The sequence below is a fragment of the Mustela putorius genome, unplaced genomic scaffold (genome assembly GCF_011764305.1).
Source record: "Mustela putorius furo isolate JIRA1106 unplaced genomic scaffold, ASM1176430v1.1 tig00000738_pilon_pilon_pilon, whole genome shotgun sequence".
Lineage (NCBI taxonomy): Eukaryota > Metazoa > Chordata > Mammalia > Carnivora > Mustelidae > Mustela > Mustela putorius.
The window spans coordinates 7,600,940-7,626,489 of NW_025421463.1; the positions used below are offsets into that span (position 1 = coordinate 7,600,940).

Below are 25,550 nucleotides of genomic sequence, written 5' to 3' on the forward strand. Positions count from 1 at the left end.
AGAGCAGAGGGACTGCTAGCGGCGAGGGGTCGCACGGGAGTGGTTTCTGGGCCTGGGTTCCCCTCTGGATCCCACAGCCCCCAAGCTTCCCCACCATGCCATGTGTCACTGCCTGTGCCTGCTCACATTCATGCGTGTGGGTGCCCCACCGCCAGCCTTGCCTCTGCAGGCAAGGACTGTGTTCTCAAGTCAGGTAACTAGGAATATTTGCAATAAATGAGTGAATAGGGCAATTCCATTTCACAAACTTCAGGGGCAGTTTTCACGCGGTGACTCTGGCCTCCTCTGGCTCTGTGGCCTGCAATAATCCTGAATCTAATGCGGGGAGGGCCGGGGGATGGAAGGAACCTGTGTAGGGGTTTGGGCCTGGAATCTGTGGGTTATTGGAAAAGCAGGCGCCTCAGGGGGAGGTGAGGCCTGGGGCTGTGAGCCAGGGCAGGCAGGAAGGGTGGTGATGACCCTCTCTGCCAGATTCCCCCTCTCCAGATCTTCAACTTACTCACACCCAAGGCCTTACCTTGAACTTGTCTCTCAGAGGCGGTTGCCAGGCAACAGCCCATGGCCACTAGGCTCTGGACCAGGACTTCATTCGTCAGCATCCGCACCAGTGGGGAGGAGCTGGGAGACCGCAGGGGGAGGAGCTGGGAGACCCGGAGACCGCAGGGCCTGAGGGTCCAGACTTCAGGTTGTCCTCACCTACAAGATGTGGGGGAGACAGAGGCTACTGACCCATCGGGAGGTGACAGCTGGGCTCCACAGGATGCCAAACACAGCTGGAAACACTCTACAGGTGGGAAGAACCCCAGGCAGGAATGTGAGAGGCATTCCCCGGGATAATGCAAGGTCACAGTCCCGCCACGGCCTTGCACTGCCCCCGTCACTGGCAGGCCCTGGTGACCTTCTCGGTGAGACCACTGGAAGGCTGTGGGGGAAAGGCATCCCCTAAAGGCTAAGAGACCCGAATCAGGAGGCCTGGCACCGAGGCCCGCGCTGTCACGAACCTACTGTGCAGCCCTGGGCCATTTACCTCATCTCTCTGGGCGTAGCTCATTAAGTTAACAAAGATTTTCCTGAGCACAGACAGTAGGCAAGGCTCTGACCCTGGACTGAAGGTGCGGTGGGGGAAGACAGATGCTGTCTCTGTGCCCTTGTTGTTCCTGGAGAGCCACAGAATCTAGTTGGGAGAGGAGTGTGATAGGGTAGGGGCTGAGAGGGCAGGGGAGGGGTGCATGTGGTGGGGACACCTGACTGCCTGGAAGAGGGACCTGTGTGTGCTAAGGCCTTGAGCCCGCAGGAATGCTGTCAAGAAAAAGAGGAAAAGCAGAGATTGGGCCCAGCTGAGGGGCAGAAGCTGTGTCAGACAGGACCTTGTAGGGGGTTAATTCCTGTTGTAGGTTGTGTAGAGTCTCCTTGCCAAATTCATGTTCAAGTCCTAACCTTGGGTGCTTCTGGATGGGACCTTATTTGAAAGTATGGTCCTTTCAGGCATAAGTAGCTAAGATGAGGTCATACTGGGGTAGGGTGAGCCACCAATCCAGTGTGACTGGTGTTCTTAAGCCAAGGGGAGATTTGGACAGACAGGAGCACACGAAGTTGCAGGGTGAGGCTTCTACAAGTCCCAGGACACCAAAGGTTGTCAGCTAAGTGCCAGAAGCTGAGTGGGAGGTCCTCAGAGCCCTCCAGAAGGAAGCAACTGTGCTGACTCTTTGATCTCAAACGCTCAGCCTCCAGAACCAGGAGCAAATGAATTTCTGTTGCGAGCTACCTAGTTCGTGGTACTTGGTCATAGCAGGTCCAGGGAGCGAACACAGTTCCCTGCCTGCAAAACAGAACTTATGGTCCCTCCTCTTGCAAGCCCTCCAGGGCTTGCATAATTCCTGGCCCGCTCACTCTTTCATTTAGCAAGTATTTGGGGGAGCAACTGCCAATTGCAAAAAGCTGAAGACAGAGAAGTTACAAGGCTCGTCAGTCTTAGGAGCAAAGGAAGTCACAGGGAAGAGAATAGATAAACTAGCCAGTTCTGAAGCACATGACCCCTGGAACTGCTTGGGCTTGAATCCCGGCTCATCCGTTCACTAGCTGTTTGGCCTTGAAGCAGTTAATCAACCTTTCTGTGTTCTCCCCGCAAGCCCTGTCTCTGAGATGGGGTTGAGAGCAGATGTTTCTATTGTTGGGAGGTTTAAATGAGTTAATATTTCTCCACAGTTAAGCACTGTGCCTGATGTGTTAGGTGCTGTGTTCAACGAATGCAAGAAGTGCATTCAGAAGGAAGGAAGGATCCCTCCACGGGTAAGGGGGGGTGGAAGACTCCTCAGGAGGCATGACGGCCCAGCTGAGTGTAGAGAGGACACTGGAGTGCATGCACCAAAGAGGAGTTATGAAAGACGGTCTAGGTACTGAGGACCTAGCACTGTTGGACCTAGGACAGCTCCAATATCCGTTTACAGGACAGGACAGTCACACCAGGGATGGTCAGACCAGGGATGGTCAAACACCTGGCTCAGGGTCATGATACCATAAGCGGGACCAAGAAGCTGTTTTCCCAGCCCCCAGTCCAGTGTCTACAGTTTTGTTTTGTTTTTTAAACTGTGAAACTGGGGGGCAAGGTGGCAGGGGCAATGCGGCACGTGGAGAGAGCTCTGAGGCCACTGATGCCAGCTCCTTGGTGGTCACTGGGTGTTGGCAGATGATATCCTTGGGGAAGACCAGACAGGTGTGAGGACAGCCCAGGCCCGTGGGGACTCCATGGCCTTCTGGAGGTTCTGCCACCCTCCAGGGAGCCCTACAGCCCAGAGGTGTGAACGAAGGGCAAACACTTGTGCACGTGTGTGTGCAGAAGGTTCCTTTTCAAAGAAAATGTCTCGGCCACACTTGAAGTCATCTCCAGGGTCCCCGACACCTCAGGTCCTGGTTCACACATCCCAGGAACACAGCCCAGAGGCAGCCAGGAGCCCACGTCCCCCGTGGCCGGCTTGTGGGGCCGGCAGGTGGGGAAAAGGAGGCCAGGGGCCCTCCTCGTCCTGTTATCTGCTCTAATTACCTGGAAATATGTCAATATTGGCACACCGAATGGTCAGTCCTGCGTTTGCTCAACACGACCCAGAGCCTGCTTACTTTCTCCGTCTGTAAGGAGGGGTTGACTCTGAGGTTCAGCTTCCCTCCGCTCATCAGACAGGTCTCTGCTGCTCTCGGGCCACAGAACAGCAGTAATTACAGGGAGAACAAAGCAAACTCACAGGCCTGTTTACGTGGGCGGCCGTCCGCTGAGCTGTCAGCCACGCAATCAGGATCCAACCCCAGCGGCCCCACTGCTTAGCTCTGCGGGCCTCCGGGCTGGCCTCGGAAGCGCTTGGAGCCTCAGTTTCCTCATCCATAAAATGGGCTTTATTCATAACCTCACCTCACAGGACTGTCGCGAGACCTGGAGGCCGAGGACTGGCTTGGCCGAGGCCCGCGCTGTGCTCTGTGTCCGGCAGGGGGCGCCACGGAACCTCCGCCTGGTCGCCGCTCCGCTCGGCCGGACTCGGCTCTCTTCGGCCACGCTCGGCTCCACTCGGTCAGACTCGGCCATGTTCGGCCGCCCCTGCCAGGCTCGGCCAAAGTCGGCTCTGCCCGGTTGTCCTCGGCAGCACTTGGCGGGATTCGGCGATGCTCGGCCAAGTCCGGCCTTGTGGGCTCCTGGCCGGCTCCGCTCTGGGCTGGACGCGCGGGGGCCCTTCCCTGGCGCCGAGGAGCCGCCTCGGGTTGGGCTTCTCGGGTGAAGGCCCAGAAGCCGGAGCAGAGCTGGCCTGAGGGTCCGGTTTGCCTGAGCCCTGGGCCCTGCTTTTCCAGGGCATCGACTGGCAACCAAAGGGGCGGGCCCGCTGCCGGCGACTGCCTTTTCCCAGGGGTCCAAGCCGAAGCCGGTGGGCCGGGGGTCGGGGAGTCTCTCCTTACTTCTGCCAAGCGGAGCCGGGAGGTTGGCGGCTGCCTCATCGTTCTGGTTCTGCCACTGGTCGGCCGTCGGGGAGGGAGCCACTTGCTGCACCTGTTCCTTAGCCTCAGTTTCCCCCCAACAGTTAGCCGGGTTCTTCTGGGGCGGGGTGGGGGTGGAGACGGCCGACAGACTCCCCGCGACCTGCTGGCTCTTTCTTTCCCTGGGCCTCTTGGGGATTCAGTGTCCCCTTCTGTAAAATGGACTTAAACTCGCCCAACTCGGGATCAGACATGGGGTGTTGAAAGCCCAGGGTGGAGAAACTGAGTCCGGAGGTAATGTTCACCCAACCCACCCTGGCTAATCAGTGGAAGGCCTCCGTAGTAGAACCGAGTCTGGGGTTCTCCGCGCAGGAGGAAGCGGGACGAACTGCTTGGGAGAGGGAGGGTCCCTTGGAACCTCTGGCCAACCTCTCCCCAACTTTGTGGGGAGGGGATTGGAAAAAAGTGCTTGGGCGTCCCAGCCAGCCCCGAGCACGTCGCAGTGGCCTTTCATCCTTCTCCTAGCCCTCTGCTACCCCCTTAGCTCCCGACGAAGGGGATGAGACGGGTGGGGAGCATCACAGGTCGCCGGTTCCATGAGGTGGGTGCCCAGTGGGCTGGGTCACACCCACCGCGGGGCCCCTTGGCTCTCCCCAGCAGGTGGCGCTCGCGGTTGCCTTTGTTGAGTTTCTTAATTGGCTAGTGACCCTGAGCAGTTAAATCTGCAACTTGCATTCACAACTTGCAATGCTGACTCCAGGAATCATGTTTTCTGTCTCACCTTTTGACAGGCACACATTTTATCTTTTTAAAATACATGAGGGGTCCTAGCACTCTGTAAGCACTCACTCACTATTTTTATACCTGGGTCCCAGGGCTTCCGACTCAGGTGTGCATGAGAAGGAGCTGATACCCTTACCCTATTCAGAGTGTGACCACGGAGAAGCACTGGTGGGTGGCCAGTAGAGGGGACCCCTATCGGGTATCCCACCAGATCGCTCAGGTGCTCTTGGCTTCCTTATGTCCCTCTGGCCCAGGAACACCAAGGCTCAGAAGTAGGGAGTGTGCCCAAGGTCAAACAGCTAGAAGGAGCTGGAGCTGGGACATAACCCAGTTTTGTCTGCCCCCGGGCTGGGGCTCTGTCTCCAAGCTACCTGGCCAGCTGGGAAGATCCTCCGAATGGCTGGGAGACCACGGATGCTGCACAGATGAAGGTATTTTAGGCAGAGTGAGAGTGAGAGGGAAAATATTGAAGTGTAATATATCTGAGTCTTGCTCTCTTGTCCACCCTGCCTCCAACTGGCAAAGAGAACAAGGAGCCCTTTTCTGGGGCTCTCGGCCTGGCTGGGAGCCAAAGGAGCCAGCCCTAGAACCTGGCAAATCGAGTCCCTTTCCTGGCCTCAGTCTCTTCATCTGTTAAATGGGCTGAGTGGCCTTTGGCAGAGCGGCTGTTGAGTGTGGCCTGGAGCAGAGGGCTGGCATAGCATGGGATAAACTTCCTGTGTCCCCAAGCTGCGCTCCCCATCCCCCATCTGTCTTCCCTTCTCCCTTCCTTCTGAGGCTAGGCTTTCTAAGCCAAAGGGCTCAGAGGCAGCCACTCTGGTGCTGCTGACTCAGCCCTTTCCCTGGTGACAGCAGCAGGGGGAGGGTGGGAAGGATGGCTCCCACCCTCTGCAGCCCTGGCTCAGCGCCCTGGGAATGCTGCCTGAGGCAGGGCCACATAGAGGGCATGGCCAGTGTGGCCCTGGTGTTTTCTCAATGCTGTAGAACCTCAATCTGCTTTTGGGGGACCCCCTGGGGTTCCTAAGTAGGTCAGGGTAGGGGGGAGGACTTGGGAGGCTTGAGAGGTGAAAGCAGCACAAAGCTGAAAGCTGGGAGAGTCTGACTTTCATTCCAGCTTTGGCTTCGGTCAGCTGTGACCTTGAGCCAAAGACTGGGGTCTATCCTGGGTCACGGAGTCTCTGCTGGTCACATTAAGTAATTGGGTCAGGCCATCTCTCAGGGTCTTTCCAGGACTGAAGTTCTGCTGTCTGATTATCCCCAAAACTGCTAGAAAGACTGAAGGCTGGACATGAGACATGGTTAAAGATACACAGGCCACAGATATCCTCCACACTTGGCCCGGTGAGTAGGGGCTAGGCTTTCATGCCCTAAGCCCCAGACTGAATTCCATCCCCCTCAGATCTCTACATTTCTGTACTGAGGGCAGTAATGTCACTGCCTCCCTCTTCCCACGGGACAGACCAGGAACTAGAGCCTTTGTCCCCCCCAACCCAACCTATTCCCCCTGCCCAGGCATGTTCCTAGGACTCCAGTGGGCTGGGGACCCCTTCCTTTCTGTGGAATTGTGGCTCCTCTTCACTCCTCCCAGCCATGGGACCCTGGGAAAGCACAAGGCTGGGGTCAGCTAAGTTGAAATAATGGATGGGAACACCCTTCTGGTTCCAAAAACCCCTGCAAAGATGAGGCCCAGCTCAGGCAGTAAGCACTCAACCAGTGCGGAATGAGAGGGGGCTGGAGTGGGAGGGACACTGGAGACCATCTGGGCACCCCAGAGTCCCAGGGATGCATGAAAAACCTTGGCAGCTCAACTGGAAGGAAACTGGGCAGGACCCCGCCCAGGCCGAGGGGCATACTACATGGGCTGCCCCCTCTTGCCAGCAGGACCCTTCTGGGGGGGGGGTCATTTCCACAGAGGGGTTGGCTCCATAAGACACGAGGGATGGACCGTTCAGGGGAGATTTCCAGGCTGAGGCGGGGGACTTCCATGTCCATTGGAGAGGGGGTGTTGACCTGGCTGTTGCCCTTACCTAGTACCTGAGGGGGTCATACCTGCTCATTGACTTGGACATGTGCTGAGCCTCCCCTGTGCCCGGCACAAGAAGAGGGGACTGGAGCTCTGCAGATTCCTAGGGACGGAGAGGTCAATGGATTGGCCCAAGTTCTGAGCTAGGGGGTGCCCGCGCCCTCTCCCCTCAGCACCCTGCCCCTGTGACCCAGAGCAAATAGGCCAAGCCCACCTCTCAGCCCGGATTCCAGTGCTGCCGCCTCATTCCTGAGCAATCTGGGGGGCTCCTGCCCCTTCCTTTCCCTCTATTTTCCAGCCTGCACCTCAAGGGGCTTCAGACCCCTTCCCACTCTGACTCTCTTGGGCTTCTGAATCAAACCAGACCCCACTGGACAACCAAAGAGTTAAGCAAAGGAAAACCCCAGCTCCCTAGGCTCCTTTTATCTCCCACAGATCCCAGAGGCTGGAGAGGAGGGAGCAGAGAGGAGGGGAAGTGGGAAGCCAGCTCAGCCCGCTCCCTCCGCCTTCCCTTCCCTCCGCCTCTCTCCCTCCTTCTCTCCCTCCCTCTTCGGCTCAGCCCGGGGGTCTGGGCCAGCAACTAGCAGACATGGGCCAAGGAGCCAAGGACTGCCCAGAGGCCGGGGGTCTGTGAGCTGCCGTGGAGGCCACTGGACACGGGGTGAGTGATGAATGTTCCTGTAACTTCTTCCAGCAGGGCCCCGGGGGCTGGGGTCAGAGCCCAGAATTCCCTTCCTCCCTCCTCTCTTCCTAGACACCTCCTGGGTTCTGCTCTCTCCCTCTGATCCTCTCAGCCCCTCTAGCCCCTGGTGAAGGGCTGCCCTGCCCCTCTAGCGGGAGCCAGTCCCTGCCGGGACACTCACCACCTCAACTCAGCAGGCCCAGCTCCCTCCCATCCCAGAGAGCTCCCAGCTCCTAAGTAAAGGCAGCAGGGAGACCCCCCCAACCCCAAATCACCCCAGATGGCACAGTCCCCCACTCTGGATCCCTGCGTGGTCCCCCTTCCCCCAGGGCCAGTCCCTGATCATGGCTGTGGTTATTATTACTCTTGTTCAAAGACTGCTTTGCTTCCTGCTTCCTGCTCTCCCCAGGGCACAGTTCTGTGTCTCAGAGCTTTTGACTCCAATCTGGCCTCTGCCAACAGAAACATCCCCAACCATGCCAGTTCTCCAGGCGAAATTCTGCTCTTCCCATCCCGTGTGGGCACTGGGTAGAGGCCTTGTCTGTCACAGGAAGGAACATGTTTCAAATCTTACTTGTTTATTACTGAAGTGTAATTGACATTATCTTGCTTCAAGCTTGCAACATTGTCATTCAGCAATCTCGTGCATTACTCAGCTCTCACCACTGATGAGGGTCCTCACTATACAATGTTGGCAGATGTCCCTCTGCCATCCTTTGTATTAAGAGTCTTAGAAGTCAGGCATTTGCCCTGCATTTGGATCCTCCTGAACAACCTGGGAGGTAGGCAATGGTTTCAACTCCTTGTGAGTGTCAAGGAGCAGCATGGAAGACTAGAGAGGTTAAGCTACTAGCCTGAGGTCACACAGTTTGTAAGCTATCATGGGATCTTAGGTCCAACCCTAAAGGCCTCACCCTTTCCCATAAAGTCACATCTATGGCCAGGAAAAAGGGGATTTTTGTTCTTCTCAAAAATCACCGAGATGTGGCATTTACAAACACAGGGTGGGGGTTATAATCTTGAACAGAGAGGATGTTGATCTCTGAGAAGTTTATCTGCCTTATTGAGCAGAACCAGGAAAACAGACCAGGGTAGAGCTGGGGAATGGTCACTTCTAAGAGAGGGTGTTATCTGTGGGGACGACCTGCTCGCCACCACCCTTCTAGCTACTGTTCAGCCCCCAGATGGTGGAATGTGTGTGTGTGTGTGTGTGTGTGTGTGTGTGTGTGTGTGTATAGAGGGGGAACTCCTGCCCTTTAAAACCCATCCCTTACCTCAGTCCTCAGTGAAGATAGAATAGCATTTTTTTAAAAAATAATAATTTTAACTTCTATATATGTATTAACCGCAGAAAAAATATTTTTGAATTGTACCAAATGTTAAAGGAACAAAAAGGAAATAAACAAAGAAACGCCAGAAGTGTAAAAACCAGTCTGGTTTCAAGAGCCGAGTTTCTGATCCTGCGATAATATGCCAGCCCCCAAACACTGCTACCACCTCAAAGGCTCTTTGCCGGGTTTCCTGCCCACCCAGCCCCAGCCTGTCCCCAGTGTCTGCTGTCCTGGCCACTTCCTGCCCCCCTCCTGGAACTCTGGAACCTCCCTTGGCCAGGGCCATAGACATCTTCATAAACCCCTGGGCTTCTCCCATCCTTTTTGAATTTTCCAGACCTTCTAGTCCTGCTCTTTAATTCCAATTTACCCCCTTGGCAGTGGATTGGTAGGTCTATGATGATTGACACGACTCCCTTCCAATGAATTAACTCCAGAGTCTTAAGGGCTTCTGTGTAAGGCTGAGCTGTGTGGGTTGTTGACTGCACAAAGGTGCTGAGGGGGAGGTGGGTTGACAACAGCCTTTGCCAATCTACAAACCCTCAGTGTTGCATTTTTCCAAAAATGACTTCTATTTTTGTTTCTAATTTGTCGGCGCAGAGAGGTACCTGCTTCTGCCTTGCACACAGGCACCTCTAGGCAGGCCAACACTGGTCTACGTTCTGAAATTCTGCATACCTATTCCTGAATTCTTAAAGATGCCGTAACAGCATCCCGGGGCACAACACTGTGTATTTTCTCTGGATGTTGCTTCCTGACTGCTATAATAAATGAACTTTCCTAGATCTTGGTCAGGACCATGGTGCTCAGGTGCCAGATCTGCACCTCGTCCCCTCTCCTGAAGAGCGAGCCTGCAGAATCATTTGCATTGGTCGCAGGGGCGCACTAACATCCCTCATGCTGGGCTGGTAGCCTGTGCTTGCTGGAGAAGGCTGGGTCGGTTGCAAGAAACAAGCCAAAGGGAGGTGGGCAGGGCGGGCTGGGGTGGGGAGCATTTCACGGTCTTACTGGGTAGGACATGTGGGTGGCTGGAGCACCTTCCTCGCCCACCCCAGCAAAGGCGTCCCGGGACTTCGTCTGTTTCCCCGGCTGTGGCTATCTTTAGACGGGTTTCCTTCCCAGGCCCATGTGTGCCAGAAATCCCCATGGACTAGGTTCCAGGGGACCTGGCCTGCAGGCCCTGCATGGCCACAGGTCTCTTCATGACCTGGGAGAAATTGCTTCTCTGTGTCAGTCTCTTTTTTCTCATCTGTTAAATGGGGACACTAACTCTCTGCCCTCGAGTTACATCAGGTGTGCTGATAATATGGGGGAAGCATCCGTGCTGCACAGTGCGCGGTGTGGACGGTCCCTTAAATAGAATCTCTGCCCCTTTTTACTTGCTGCAGGTCACCATGGGGATAGCTTCCCTGGACCTCCTCTGTGCAGGGCTCTTGCTCCCTCTCTTGGTGTGTGCGGTCCCCACAGAGGAGCCCTCCTCTGGGGATGTGGTGGCCTCGGGTACCCCTGGGTACTGTCAACGGTGCTGTGACTCTGAGGACCCCCTGACCCCTGCCGATGAAGCAGTGTTATCTGCCTCTCCATCTGCCCTCCCATACCTGCTGCCTGAGGTCAGGCCCTACATTAACATCACCATCCTGAAGGGTGAGTAGCCCCCTCCCTCCCAGTGGCTCAGGCTAGAGTGGCCTGGCTGGGGATGGGGAGGGCGTGGAGCCCTCTCCTTGGGCTGGGGTTGGTGAGGGGGAGGGAACAGGAAAAACCTAGACAGAAAATTGTCCCAGACCCTTTCTGTCATTCATATATTTATTGAGCAGCTACTATGTGCCAGGACTGTTCTGAGTTCTGAGGATGGAGCATGAGCAAACCAGACAGAAGTGCCAACTGCTGTTCCCATGGGAGAGGCAAAAAGTGAGCAAAAAATATATTGCTGAAGTTAATGAGACAGAATGTTTGATGGTGATAAAGGGGATGGCGGAGCCAAAGTTGAGGAGGGTAAGGGGCATCAGGAGTGTAGGTGCAGGGAATAGGTTGCAAATTAAATGGGGTGTCGGTTCATTGAGAAGTGAGGGAGAAGCCATGTGGCTGTCTGAGGAAGAGCAGTCCAAGGAGCATGAGCAGCAGGTGCAAAGGTCCTGTGGTAGGAGTAGGCCTGGTGTGTCTAAGGAGCAGAGAGCAAGAGGAGGAGCTGAAGTTGGAGATAAAATAGGGGCAGGGTCAGACTTGGGTTTCCTTGAGTGGGAATGGGGAGCAGGGGAGGGTTCGAGCAGAGAGACCTGGTCCCACTGGGGCTACAAATGGATCTCTCTAATATTTCGTGGAGAATGGCCGGTAGGGGACAAGGGTGGAAGCAGGGAGATCTATGGGCAGCCATTAGGGCTATCCAGGCGAGAGCGGGCTCCCTGTCCTCGAAAATCGGGAAGAGGCTTCTGCTGCTGGGGACTGTGAACAGCTGGGGCCTGGGGCCAGGCCCTGGACACCCTTCAGCTGGGGTTGTGTGGCCAACCACCCCAAGACGTCAGTCCTTGGTCATTGCTCCCATTTTGCAGAGGGGGACACCGAGCCTCCAAGCAGGGAGGCGCTTTCCCAGGAGCACACAGCTATAAGGGACAAAGCCTAGATTTGTCCCTGAGGACTCGGGCCACTCCACCCTAGAGCCAGGGGTTGGCTAGCTTCTGAGGACTCTGGGCCTCGGGTTTCCTGGGGAAGGACACCTCCCTTCCTCCAGCACCCCATCTTCCCCAAGGCCCATAGAGCCTCTGCCTGAGGCTGAGGAGCTGTCTGGAAAACCCAGGATTAGGAGGACACCCTTGAGCCAGCCTTCACTATCTGCCGGTGCGGGTGGGCACTCGGCTGTGGCAGGAGGCTCCTGGCTGGCGTCAGGAGTCCCCTGGATCCCCGTCCCAGCTGCTCGCTCCCTCACGGTACGGATCGGGCTGGTCTCTCTGTCCCTGGCTTGCCGCCTCCTTTGTAAAAAGGTAAAGGTAACCCCTTCCTAGGACCAGCGTTCACCCCCCTCCCTTGGGTCTGGGGCAGGGAGATGCAAACCATAAAGTGTGGTGCATGCAAGGGGGTCTTTCTCTATGGAGGCTGGGGGGCCAAACTGCTGCAGAGCCAGGGACCCCCTTCTCCCCGCTTCTTTCCAGGCTTCCCCCCCCCCCCCCGAGGGTCTATGCCTTCCGTTTCGCTCTTTTCATCAATACTGCCGAGGTCACAGGAGACCTTGGGAAGACACAGGGCTGTGCGGGTCTCTCAAAGGGGAGTGGCTGATGGTAGGAGTTCTGGCGCGTGACAGGCGGCAGGGAAATGCTTGGGATCAGGTACCTCAAGACACAGGGGATCCCCTGCTCCTTCTGTGCTCAAGGTCAGCCTGGAACTGAGGCTGGGCAGAGGCGTGTGTGCCTAAGGATGAGGCTGGATGTTGCCGGAGCCCCGGGCAGTCAGGGACAGGCCGAGCGTTGCTGGGTGGACCCTCCTGCCTCATATTGGAAGTCTATAGGGCGCTCCCCCATAGGACATTTTGTCAAGGGCCCAACATCAGCCCTGTGAGGTGGGCAGATTCCTCTTCAAGACAGAGACAAAATAACCGAGGCCGTGACCGTGAAATGCCCCAGTGGGACATAACACTAACCAAGGGCTGCCTGGTTCCGAACCAGGGCCTTTCCCTTCATGTAGGCGGAGGCTATTTTCTTGGCTCCTTCTCTGAGTCAGAAATGCAAAGTGCGACTCAGCTGCCAAAGAGAATGAGCTCTTGCCATTTGCAACAGCATGGATGGAACAGAGGATATGCAGCTGCGCGAAATAAGTCAGTCGGAGCAAGACGAAGGCAGTACGCTTTCCCTCGTATGCAGAATTTAAGGGACAAAACAGATGAACATAGGGGAAGGGAAGGAAAAAAATAGAATAAAATAAGAGAAAAACAGAGAGGGAGACACACCATAAGAGACTCTTCGCTCTAGGGAACAAACTGAGGGCGGCTGGAGGGGGGGAAGGGGAACAGAGTCACTGGGGGATGGGCATCAGGAGGGCTTGGGATGTTATGAGCCTTGGGTGTTCTGTGCAGCTGATGAATCACTAAATTCTACCCCTGAAATGCATAATACACTGTCTGTTACTTAAATTCAATTTAAATTAAAAAAAAAAAAAAGAAAGAAAGAAAGAAAAAGAAATGCCAAGTGGGTCCTGCAGCCGCTACCTCTCCGCTGGAGTCAGGCTGGGAGTCGTGACTCTTGGGGTTTGGGCCTGGCTTCCCAGGGAACGTGATCACACCTTCACTGGACGGGGAGGGGAATGGGCGGTGGAAGACAGAGAGGTCTTGGGGCTTGCCCCTCCTGCTTCCCCTGAGCTGTATGACCCTGGGTGAGTCACTGAACCTCGCTGTGAGTAGAGATGATCACGGTGTCTTCTTTAGAGGGGCGTTCAGCAGAGCGGTGCTCGGTATGCAGTAGGTGCTCAGTACATGCTGGCTATTCTCTGGCCTTCCTTCTCAAGGCAGGGGCGGAGCCTTCTGCAAGCAGAGACAAGGGTGCCGGCCCTGACTTTCCCCTTCTTGTCCCCACAGGTGACAAAGGGGACCGAGGCCTGCTGGGCACGCCCGGGAAGCTGGGCCGGGAGGGTCCCCGGGGGGAGCGTGGCCCGCAGGGCACCAAGGGCGCCAAGGGGCAGGCGGGCAGCCCCGGGGCCCCGTGCCAGACGCGCTTCTCAGCCTTCTCGGTGGGCCGCAAGACGGCCCTGCACAGCAGCGAGGGCTTCCAGCCGCTGCTTTTTGACACTGTCTTCGTCAACCCCGATGGCCACTTCGACCTGACTGCCGGTCACTTTGTCGCCCCGCTGCGTGGCCTCTACTTCTTCAGCCTCAACGTCCACAGCTGGAACTTCAAGGAGACGTACGTGCACGTGGTGCACAACGAGGAGGCGGCCGTCATCCTCTACGCGCAGCCCAGCGACCGCAGCATCATGCAGAGCCAGAGCGTGATGCTGGCGCTGGCGCCCGGGGACCGCGTCTGGGTGCGTCTCTTCAAGCGCGAGCGGGAGAATGCCGTCTACAGCGACGACGTGGACACCTACATCACCTTCAGTGGCCACCTCATCAAGCCTGAGGATGATTAGTGGTCCCCGGTGGGGCAGCCCCGGCCCCGGGGTGGGGGGAACTGTGGGCAAAGTTGTCCTCCATGAAGTGGGCCCCCGGGACCAAGCATTCTGGATGGGCTTCCTCTTCTTTCCTTCCCTCCAACATCTCGCTCTCTCTCTTCTCTTGGACTATTTTAAGAAGAACCTGAATATTCTAGAACTTTCCCAGCCTGCGAACGCGGCAGATTCTGATTCTGGTTCTGAAGGGGGCGGTGTCCAGGGCTCTGCACGTATAAGAAGTTCCTGGATGTAGTTGGTGCTATTGGTCCAGGGACCCCCCTTGAATCCCGATTCTAGACCTTTCCCAACATTCTGGAATCCTCCAAACATTCTAGACTCTTGCCAAATCCTTCACTTCTCTCATCTTTCCAGGACCCCCACCCCATCCTCTTGCTCCTTCCACCTTCTCTGTCCCTCTCTTGTGCACCCCACTTGTGCAGCCGCCGGTCCCTTATTCATTCATCAAACGCTCTCTGAGCACTCACTCTGTGTCAGGCTCTGGGGAAGCTGAGGTGAGACACAGGCCCTGCCCTTGGTGAGTGCCCAGCCCCGCCAGGGTGGGGAGACACAGGCTCAGGAAGCCAGACCCAGAAAAATAGCAGGGCTCTCATCACAGAAGTCTGTGTCTGGGCGTTCAGCCACCATGGACCGTCCTTGTCTGCAGGTCCCCAAGGTGAATAGAGTCCCCAAGGTAGGGGGGATCCTTATCCTTGTCCATTTCTTTCCTTCCTGCCCAATGCCCTTCATTAAAGCAAACCCCAGAAGGGCCTTGGTCAGGGCAAGGGTGCTATGAGGGGAGGATCCAGGGGCCTGCAGCATTTGGGGGTGAAGAGGGCCCTTGGGAAAGGGAGCCCAGACCCACATCTCCCCACATGTCAGGTACAGCAGCCCGTGAGGACTCCTCCCCTCCTCACACATCCCCTTCCCCATCCCCAAGGTGCCTGGGCCTCGGTTCTCCCAGGCTCCCAGCCACGGCCAGACACGGATGTCGTCCCCAGGGGCTCTCTGACCCTCCTTGGCCCTCCTTGGCGGCCCAACGTCCCTGGCTTTCCGGACCTGGTTAAAGTGCTGAGGTCCCGATGGGCTGCTCGTGCCCGGCACGGAGCCTCCTGTGGCCAGATGCCACCTTGACACGTGCCACCGGGCCATGGGCCAGGCTTTGGAGCCCTCAGCAGGTCTAGGGAACTGAAGCAGGCAACATCCCAGGTCAGTGGAGGGGAACCTCCTCTGAGCCATGAGGCTAAGACAGGCACTGGGAGTGACCAAAGCCAAGGAAGGGACATCAGGCCTTCTGTCCTTTCTCCCTCTCCCGGGGTGGGGCAGTCTGGCGGTCTCCGGCCTTCTTGTCTCCTATCCCAGGTAGCCTGAACCTCTCTCCAGAGGGAAATGGCTGCTTCCCGTTGGTGCTGATGCTGACCGTGGGGCAGAGGCGCCCCGGGCAGTGGTCTCTGGTGCTCACTCGTAGCCGACGGATTCACGGCTCAGTGATGGGGGCTGGCAGCAGGACCTGACCCCGTGCCGTGAACGCTGGTGCTATATCCTCACTCCTCACCTGACTTCGCCCCTGTCCTGCTTGTCTGGAGTGATTAAAGTGTGTCTGTCTTTTTGGCAGTTCAGGCTGGTTCTTTCTGCTCGGCTTCCTATGCCCCTCCTCGGGAGGGCAGCCAGTCCTGGTTCTGCTGGGGGCCCGACCACAGGGCTCCCCTCCATGGGCTCCCCATCCCACGCAGCCCCCTCTGTCACTCATCAGCTGGTAGGCCTTGGAGTGAGTGGAGCCAGGCTCGGAGCCGGCTGGGCTGCGCCTTGTCTGTGGCCTCAGGCCAGGCTCCACACACCTGAGCCTCCGTTTCCTTGTTTGTAAAATGGGGATGCAGAGAATCTACCCCAGGGGGTGGCCATGAGGATGAGAAGAGCGATGTTTGAGCCACACTCACTGAGTGCCTGCTGTGTGCTGGGTACCCCGCTAGGCGTGGAGGTGCAGGGCGAGCCCAAGCCATCCTCTTGCCTTCGAGAACGCTGTGGAGCCTACATTCCAGTGAATCACTTGTAAGTGCCGAACCCTGCAGGCCCTACTTGGGGACTCTGTCTCATGGTTTGTGTTTAATATTTACGAGAGAACTGTTGGCTGTTCTCTGTAGGAAAACACAGCTTCATCAGACAGTGGACTGGGTTCTGACTTTCCAAGATAGCGCGTAATCTATTTATGTTTGCAGTGACCCCTGTGGGCTTGCCTGACACACTCAAGGCACCTGTGTGTGTCCCTATGGCTGTGCTTGGTGGCATTCTGACACCATGTGCAAGATGCAGCTATAAGGAATGAAACTACTGGAACTGCCCTGGTACTCGGCCCAGCCCAGGCAAGGGAGCCCTGAGTCTCTTGTTTCTCTGAAACTTACATGGCCACGGCAAGAGGCCTCCCACTACACCTGAGTGCTCCCCATGGGTCAGAGGCTATGCAGGGGAGCGACCCCAAGGCATAGTTTTGGCCCAGACTCTGTTCACGTGTCATCCGTCTGCCCCCAGCAGTAAAGGTAAGGGTTACCCCCAGCGCCAGAGCCTCTAATCATGGATGCTGTGAGGACAAGCGGTTTTGCCAATCTGCTAAGGCAGCCAAGTTTTTGTTTTGTTTTGTTTTGTTTTTTGGCAGCAAAGTTTTGGAAACTTCTCACCAAGCCCCTGCAGGAGAATTCGTTTGTCCTTTGCAAGCTGAGGCCAAAGGTCGCAGGCAATTCCAGGCCACATTAGCTCAGGGCTCTCAGAACCAACTCCTCCATGGTCTCAGCTGATTTGCAGCAGAAGCTTCAATCCTGGTTCCAAGTGGCTTCCGACGTCCGCCTGCGCTAGTTTTTCCCACAGGAGCCCGGTTTCCGGCTTGGTGGCAAATCTCCAAGGAGTGGCAGGAGCCTCTGGATCTTTGTGATGGGGACCCTTTCAGAAGGTGACGTTCCAGTGGGGGCCGGGCAAGGGCCCTGGAACTCTGGAGGCCCCCAAGCCTGTGGCCAGGTCTGTGGGGACCAGGTCCCCCAGGAGATCTATAATGCTTAGTGCTGGGGACCCAGGGAGCCCATACAGCTATCTTGTCCACCCCTGCCATCCCCTTCAGTTACATATTTTGAAAATAGTATGTCCCTCTGAAGTATTAAACAAGGAAGGGGAGAGAGAAGTGGGCCACGAGGAGAAGCAGCCCATGAAATGGAAAACAGCCTAGGCTGGGAGTCACAGGACTTCAGCTCTGCTCTGCCATCGCTTGGTCGGGGGTGAGAGGGGGACACTACAGGGAATATTAAGGGGGAAGTTCGATCAGACAGAGCTGGTGCAGGCAGTTGAACCGGGCTGTGTCCCTGGGGACTTAGTACCTGGATGGGTGGGCTGGATCCTTCTACGGGCTTGGTTTGGGTGTATCTGGGAGTCCTTGGCCTTCCTAGAAAAAGAATACACCCAGGAGGTCCTTCTTCTGTTGCACTGGAGCATGAGGAAGAGAGTAGAGAATTCTAGAAAGGACGATCTAGGAAAGTGTCGGAGTGGAGGGGACATTTGAGCAGGGTCTTGGAGGATGAATAGGAGTTTGAAAGACATATGATGTGGGGGAGAGAGACAGCAGCATGACGGGGCGGGGGAGGTGGGACAGTGCGGCCTACGTTCTGGGCAACGGGAGAGGCCCATAAGGGATGTAAATGTTTGGAAAGGTGGTAGAGACAGTCCAGGATGGGATCTGAGGATGGACAGGTAGGGAGGGGCCATGTCATAAAGGTCCTCGAACATCTGGCTAAGTTGGGACTTGACCTTGTAGGTGATGGAGAGTTGCTGGAGGGTTCTGAGCAGCGTGGTCACTGGTTAGAGTTAACTTAAGAGGCAGATGGCTGTGGGGCCCCCTGGAGCATGGATTCTATGGAGTGGGACTGGAGGCAGCTGGTCCAGGAGAGGACACGGGGTGGACTGACAATGTCATCCTACAGGAGACGGCCATGTTCCCACTCGACTCCAAAGGAAGTCAGAGGTTTAATAGCAGAGGGACAAGAGGAGGGCACCCAGGTTGGGGGGGGGGTCCACCTTGGGCAAAAGGCCTACCAGTCTCCGCTGTTCCTATCAGACTTTTCTCTGCCAATGAGAAGAGAGCAGGCCTAGGCATCAGGAGGTGGGTTCCTGGGCCAGCTCTGCCCTGGGGAGTCCCCTGAGTGGCTGGGCAACTCATTTGGCTTCTTTTGACCCCTCACTATCCTTTTCTGTCCCATTGGATTCAAAGTCCCTCCTCTCTTGCCCGCTGAGGCCTGGGGGGGGGGGGGGCGTCTCCGAGGATTTATGGGGTGACAATTTTCAGAACCCCCGATCAGGACCCCTGGACTAACAATGGGGGAGACTGCGAAGAAAACAGTGCCGATTGTCCCAGAAAATATTAAGTGCCAAGTGACAGGGGCCAGAGAAGTTTCAGAGAAGTGGTAAGTACTCAAATGTAGGAGTGAGTGGGCTCTGGAGCCTGGCGGGGCGAGGGTTCTGATTCCAGGGTCCGAATCTTCTTAGAAGAACTCTTGGCCCAGGGCAGGCCCTGTTATTTGTCCTCTATCCATGTGAGCTGGGCTTGTCTCCTCGTCCCTCTGAGTCTCCGTTTTGTCCATCAGCAGCGGCCGGCCCAGAGAGGGCGCTCTGTAGCTCCCTCTGCAGCTTCCTCCTCCCCCAGCCAGCTCCACGGCCCTGCCCGGACCCAGGAGCCACATACTGCCACGTGTACCTCTGGAGGAGGGGAAAACAGGCAGAAACGCAACACAACCAGAAACAGATGTCAAGAACATTATGGGTGGGGCCCCGTGGGGGGAGAGCCAGGGCCAGCTGCGGCCAGCGGCTGCTGCAGGAGCCAGAGAGGAAGGAGGGATTTCCAGGACAGGAGTCAAGAGTGCACGGCTAAGCCCCAAGCCCCGTGCCTGGGAGCAGCTGGGCTGCAAACCAAGAGGGAGGGAGGAGGGGGGGGCATGGGCGGTGGGGGGGGGGGGGAGCAGGGTGTGCAGAACAGGGTCAGGCTGGGGTGTGAAGTCTTGGCCTGAAGGTGGTGGTGTGGGCGGGAGGAAGTAGTAGCTGAGGTCTGGGCACAGGGAGGAAGCAGGGGACCCAGTGCAGGACCGGAGCAGAGTGAGGGTGAGGGTGAGGGTGAGGGCGTGGGTGGCCGTCCTTGTCCTGCAGCTGGCTGACTGCTAGGCTGACTGCTGTGCACCATGGGGGGGACAGGCAGGGAGAGGAAGGCATGGATGCCCCAAGCTCAGATGTACAAAAACTGGAACTTGCTTTCTTCCCCACTAAACTTCATTTCTTTTGGTTTTCTTTTAAGATTTTATTTACTCATTTGACACGGAGGGAGACAGAGAGGGATCACAAATAGGCAGGAAAAGGAGACGCAGGCTCCCCGCTGAGCCGAGAGCCTCATGCTGGGCTTGATCCTGGGGTCCCTGGGATCATGACCCAAGCCCAAGGCAGATGCTTAACCGACTGAACCTCCCAGGGCGCCCCTGAACTTAATTGCTAAGAGGCACTTCCATCCTGCTGAAGGCAAAGAAAGGTGCTTTGGGTCAGCTGGAGCTCCTCTCTGACCTCATGTCCAAGGGGAGCGGCTCCTAAGTGCCCCATCCTGTGGGCGGTGAGAGGTCAGCTGTCCCCACGGGTCCACATGACCCCTGCTTAGTCTGTCACCGTGCCATCTGCTCTGGGTTCTGCTCAGGTGTCCGCACACCTGCTGAATCACGCTTGCTCCCGCAGCGTCCTGGGTCCTCAGCCCTCTCCGGAGGGCTGCTCCGCGGTGCTTACCTCACAAATTCTGTGTCCCTCAGAGCGCTGTCGGAGCCCGGACCCTGCTGCGTGAATACGCCATGGAGCCGCTTCTTCCCTGGGTTCTCAGCCGCCTCCCCAGTGTCTGGCCCGGGAGAGAGGGGTGGTCCCTCCGCGTCTCAGACCTGCCGGGGGTCTTCTGTGAGCAGCTCCCCAGGCTCAGCTGGGGAGGAGGGGCCAGGATGCACTTCAGCCAGGAACCCCAAGACTGAGGCAGCCCTTGCTTCTCCGCTGCCGCCTCCCCCCAGGGCTGTGCTGGGTCCGGGAGATTGGGGTGGGGGGTACCGTGTGTCTGGTCAGTGCATCCTGTCCCAGAGCTCTCGGCTGGGCACGCAGGCTCTCTCCTTTGGGTTTTAACACACAGAGAAAGAATCCTCTCCTCCCTCCGCTTTGTGATACAGATTCCCCTCTGAATCTGTGAGGATGCTTTTGGATGCAAGGAACGCTTACTGAACAGAAAGCATCAAAATGGAAAAATAACCCTTGATCCCAGGATAAGGCAGCTCCAGGGCTGGTTAGCCCAGCAGCTGAGCGGCACCACGAAAAACCGTGGTTTGTCCCCCACGTCCACTTGGCACCCTTAGCGCCGGAGCTTTGTTCTCAGGCCGGCCTCCCTTGGGGCCACAGGAGGGCAGGCACAAGATGGAGGCCCCAAGATGGCGGCCCCAGGTAGGCGTCGCCTCAGGTTGGGAGAAAGAACAGTCTTTCCTCCCGCAGCCTCTCCCTGCTTCTCATTGGCCAGAGCGGGTCACATGATCACACTGACACCAACCCCGCCCCAGAAGAACAGGATTGTGGGAAGCAACATTTACCTTTGAAGCCTGAGGGTCTGGGCTGAACCGCCAAGCAGGATTGGGGCAGGGTTGCGGGGTGGGGAGACGGGGTTTAAAATACAGCTGACACACCAGATGTGGACGTCTGACTCAGCCAGGGTGTCTCGGTTCTGGGGAGCCTTCCCAGACTTGGGGGACAGCCTTGGCCCTGAGCACCCCTGGTTACAGCCCTGCCCCATTGGCCTCCGAGCTCGCGGGGCACGGAGGTCACCCCGGCCTGGAACCCTCTCTGGCCCTCCGAGGCAGAGTCGAGCTTCCCTGAACACATCGGAGCCTGCTGGGGACATCGGAGCCTGCTGGGGACACTGCCCGGGCCCAGATGGAACCCAGAAATGAGGGCACTCCCGCGACCACTCTGCGCCTCAGTTTCCTCACCGCGAAACGAGGGTGATGGAAACAGCGTCCACCCCGGAGCGCCACGTGGGGAGGAAAGGCGGGAAGTATGTGTGAAAGGCGGGCTCACGGCACGCTCGCTGGGGGTGCTGAGTATTATGTTAAGGTAGACACGGTACTGAAGTCTTTACGGGAGAAGCCGTGACAGCCCGAGACTGGATGAATGCCTGCCGGGACCGTGTGTCCCTTCATTCAGCGGTTCAGGAGCGACTCCTGAGCCCAGGCTCTGCGCTGGGCTGGGCACTGGGGGCAAAGCAGTGAACACAAAGGCCACACGGTCTCTGCCACCTGCACAGAGCCTCACGGACCACACACACTGCAAACGAGGGCAAGTGATGTCCAGGACCACAGGGTGAAGATAATTGGAAAGGGTGGGGCGGGGGTCAGGCAAAGGCCCGGAGGTAGGAACTGCTCAGCACTTTCAGGGAACAGAAAAAATGGTGGGAAGGCGCCAGCTTTGCAGGACCTGGGATTTGGGACGTAGCCGGTGGGCAGCACCTGAAGGAGTCTAACCCAGGCCTTTGTGACAGCTGTCAGGGGCCTGGGCTGTTATGTCTCAGAGAATGGCTACAAGGTAGAACAGATCCTCGAGCTCTTTTGGTCAGTCCCGTGATAGGGCAGGACCTCTTGCAGGAGTCCCGGAGGAGCTCGTGCCCTCTGACCGCAGCAGGTAGAGCAGGTGGTGCGCTGGGGCCCGCTGGCATCTGCTGGCCAGGGCCATCTGTGCTTATCTCTTCCCGGCTCTGAGATCAGGGACATCGTGATGTTAGCTGGAAATTTTAATTTTTGCAAAATAAAGCTTTCATTAAAAATGCAGCTGCCTTGGGGCACCTGGGTGGCTTAGTGGGTTGAGTGTCAGACTCTTGGTTTTGGCTCAGGTCATGATTTCAGGGTGCTGGAATGGAACCCTGTGTTGGGCTCCATGCTCAGTGCAGGCGGGGAGAGATTGGGGTCTGCATGGGATTTTCCCTCTTTCTCTAAAATAAATGAATAAAATCTTTGAAAAAAAATGCAGCTGCCTCATGTTTTGTTCACTGTTGGGTTCCAAGTGCCTAGAATCAAGCTTGGCACAAAGCGGGCTCCCAATAAATACTTGTTTACTGGGTGAATATGAGTTTTAGAACTTGGGGAGCTTAAGGCAGCGCTGGGGAGAGGCTCTCCCTGTTTGCCCCAGCCAAGCACGGCTCTGGGCTCTGTCTTCTGCCTGTGTTTTGTTTGAACTAGGCATACTCTCTGTCTCTTACACCCATCATGACCGCTTTCTCTAAAGCCAAAATTGCCTCTGTAAACTGAACAATTCTTTTTTTCTGTCTTCTCATTCATTTAGATAAAGCCTTAAAAGGTTTAGAATGAAATCACATGAACTTTCGCTTATCACTCGGTACTGGGGTTGTCCTGACATTTCAAGCCAATGGTCCCTTAGTTACAACTATTTGTGTGTCATTGTGTCCCCTATACAGAGAGAAGGGGGTTTGAATGATCCAGATGGCAAGTCCCATAGTGCCTGGCCTGGGACTATCAGCAGAAAACCTAGTAAATCTCTGCTGAATTCAAGGAAATATGAACAGACATCTTGATCAGATACTGAGAATGTACTAGCATCCATCCATCCACTCATCCATCCATCCATCTTTCAACAAATACATTGTGAGTGTCTATCCGAGCCATACCTGGCTTTAGGTGCCACACGAGAAGCCATGGGACCTTGAGGAGCTGTAGTCTGGCCAGGAAGACAGACACCAAGCAAATCCTCCACCAACGCCTGACCAATTACAAATGAGAGCAGATGCCCGAGGGGCCAAGGGCAAGAGCCTGAATGGAACAGGCTGGTGTCCACTGTAGATGGGGTGGGGCTGGCCAGGGAAGGTCTCCCTCAGAGAGTGACCACGGCTGGAGCCCCAGACAGGGAAGAGGTCTGAGCCTTCTAGGAGCAGACAGGCGACCAGGAGTGGGGTGGCCAGGATAAGAAGGAGCCAGAGAGGCTGCAGGTCTGGGTCTCCCAGGGCGAGGAGGAGAGGTTGTACTAGGAGTGCGGCAGCAAGCCTTTGAGGGGTTTTAAGCAGGAGGGACACGACATTATCTGATTTTTGTCTTAAGAGGCTGCTGGCTGGGGCTGAGGGCAGGGCAGTGGTACTTGGGAGGGAGAGTGGGAGGGTGAGGGAGGAAGGGAGAAGGGGGCTGGGGATGCGGGTCTGGGCTGCAGAGGCCGGACTGTGAGTCCTTGGCGCTCAGGGGCAGTCAGGGCCGGAGGTGTGGGAGGATGCCATCACCTCGGCTAAGGGAAAGTGATGCAGGGGGAGTGGAGGGCTGTCTCAGGGACCCTAACGGTCAGGATCTAGAGAGGGAGGTGAATCTGTTTCTGAGAAAAGGAAGACAAAGGGCCTCCTGGGTTAAGTTCCCTGCTCTGTCTGGGGGTTGAGTGGGATTGAGTGGGATCTGGGAAGCTGCAGGCCAGGGTTCAAGCCTCCTCTGCTGTGTGATCTAAGGTTGATAGCTGCCCTCTCTGAGCTCAGACTCATCATCAGTACAGGGAGGGGACGGACTTGAGAGCCTCCAGATTCCCTTGTAGGTCATTGGTCTTGGCTTTCTCCTTCCTTGGGCTCCCCTCAAGCTGTCTTCCTGGAATCCAGGGGCCCTGCCTGTTTACCCATCTTGTCTTGCGTAGGGGAAGGTGTGGGGGGCGGTCCTCAGAACTCCCAGGAAGGAATCCGGGACTGTGCCCTGTGGGCCACCCCTGGCATTTATTTACCTCTTCTTCCTCCTGAAGCCCAAACCCTGTGTAGAAGCAGGAGAGAAGCAAGTATCGCCCTCTGGTGGCCACTTCTGGGATCACGTGTCACTGTGTCCTGAGTCAACTCAAGTGTCCTTAAAGCAATTACTGAGTGCCTTTTGTGTGCAATGTTCTGAGCCAAGCGTAAAGGGATGGCAGTAAGGCTAAAGAGGGGAGGGATTCTGTACGTGTTGCTCTAGGACTGAGCTGACTCGTGCTACGTGTGAGCTTCTGGCTCCCGGCCTGGGATGCACTTACAACACACGCTTGCTCAGTGCCTTCAAAGGAGAAGTCGTCCAGAGGGGCGCCCTGTTGTGCGTGGACACACCAGCCTTGGGGTTTCTCCAGGTAAGGTGGAGCTCATGTGCAGAGGGTCCCCTTCCTCGTGCCTGCCCTGCAGTGCTCCAGGTAGGGCGACGGGCTGTGCGGGTCCCGAGCAGACACACTACCGAGTGACAGCAGCATTTCTGAGGAGTCAGGACTTCAAGGGCCTAAGGCTGGGGCCGGGGGTGAGGGGCGTCCAGTGAGGGGAGACCCTGGGCCTGTGAGGCATCTCTCGCTCCCCAGTTAGCAGCTGGGCTGGGCTGGGCTGGCTCTGCCCAGCTCAGGTTTGTTTGAAGGAGGCCTACCTATGCACAGGTGCGCCTGAACTACCCCTCCACCCTGCCCCTCCCCGTGCACACCAGAGCTAAACTGGGCCTGCTCCTCTGGAAAAGAGTGATATTTTCATCACAGGGGAGTTCAAGGGAGCCTGGGCACTCCGGGTGCAATGCTGTGAGCCCTGGATGAGACTTGGCCTTGGGGATGTATGTAAAGCTCCAAGTGTCTGCTTCGCCCGCCCAAGCCTCTTTACCTTGTGACCATTCCCACCTCTGCCCCTTTGCTCTGCCCTTTGCCTTCGGGGCCTGGTTCAGAGTTGCCTCCTCCATGAGGCTTGCCCTGAAGAAGCCATTGCCCAGGGAGTGTCTGAACGCCTTATGCAAACTCGGATTACTGTCACTGCATTCACACGTGTGCCCGCCTCCTGGGTCCCTAATGAGACCCTGGGCTCCTTAAGGCCAGGCTGCCCTAAGCACCTTCGGCTGCCTCCGTAAGTCCCGGCCCAGACCTAGGCGGATACAGGGGCCAGACGAATGCTCCGGTGGACTGCACATGTTCTTACCTAGTACGCCTGGGAATATAGCACAAAAAAAATTCCAATGCTCCCTAGAGAGCTTGGGGTCAGAGAAATGGTGGCAGCGCCAGACTGGGTGCTGGAAAGCCAGAGTAGCCTGGCACTGACCCCCCGTATGACCTTGGGTGAGATACTCAAGCTTCGTGCCTTGGTTTCCCCTTCCATGAAATGGCATCCCTAAGAGTACTGACCTGAAATGGTTGTTGTCGGGACTGAATGATTAACAAGATGCTTCTCAAACTTCCATGTGTACGCGAATCACCTCAGGATCTGACTAACAAGCAGATTCTGACTCAGCAAGTCTGGGGTGGGGCCTGGGATTCTGCATTTCCAACGAGCTCTTGGGGGTGCCAAACCACTCAGGAATAACGTCTAAAATGCTGAGAACAGGGTCCAGCCCATAGTAAGGACGGGCAGAAGTGTTCCAGGTGCTGTTAACTGGTGTTGCTCAGGGACTCATATGGCTTCTAGAAGGTTCTGTCCTCTCCATCTTTGATGCTGCTCTGTTCTCTGGAAACTTGGTGATGCTGTAGCTTCTGATATCTTTGAGCGGGCTATTCTGAACCTCCTCTGGGTTCTGGTCTGGGCTCTGGGCCCTGAGGAGGAACAGATGTTGGAGGATGGGGAGCAGACAGAGGAGGATCTGAGGAGAGACCAGAGACCAGAAAC

At 56.6% G+C, this 25,550-nt stretch overlaps 1 protein-coding gene across 2 annotated transcripts; it reads left to right on the plus strand.

Annotated features, from left to right (window-relative positions):
* The first annotated feature begins 3,654 nt into the window (after positions 1 to 3,654).
* On the plus strand, positions 3,655 to 15,511 carry C1QTNF6 (C1q and TNF related 6). 2 transcript variants are annotated; one of them, XM_045083907.1, is made up of 4 exons: positions 3,655 to 5,168; positions 6,008 to 7,421; positions 10,162 to 10,417; positions 13,332 to 15,511. In XM_045083907.1, exons 3-4 carry the CDS (start codon positions 10,168 to 10,170, stop codon positions 13,877 to 13,879), a joined length of 798 nt encoding a protein of 265 aa, XP_044939842.1. In that variant the 5' UTR covers positions 3,655 to 5,168; positions 6,008 to 7,421; positions 10,162 to 10,167; the 3' UTR covers positions 13,880 to 15,511. The 2 variants fall into 2 exon arrangements, with proteins under 2 accessions (XP_044939842.1, XP_004743225.1); XM_004743168.3 differs by lacking the exon at positions 3,655 to 5,168 and having other exon boundaries at positions 5,808 to 7,421.
* The last annotated feature ends 10,039 nt before the right edge of the window (positions 15,512 to 25,550 follow it).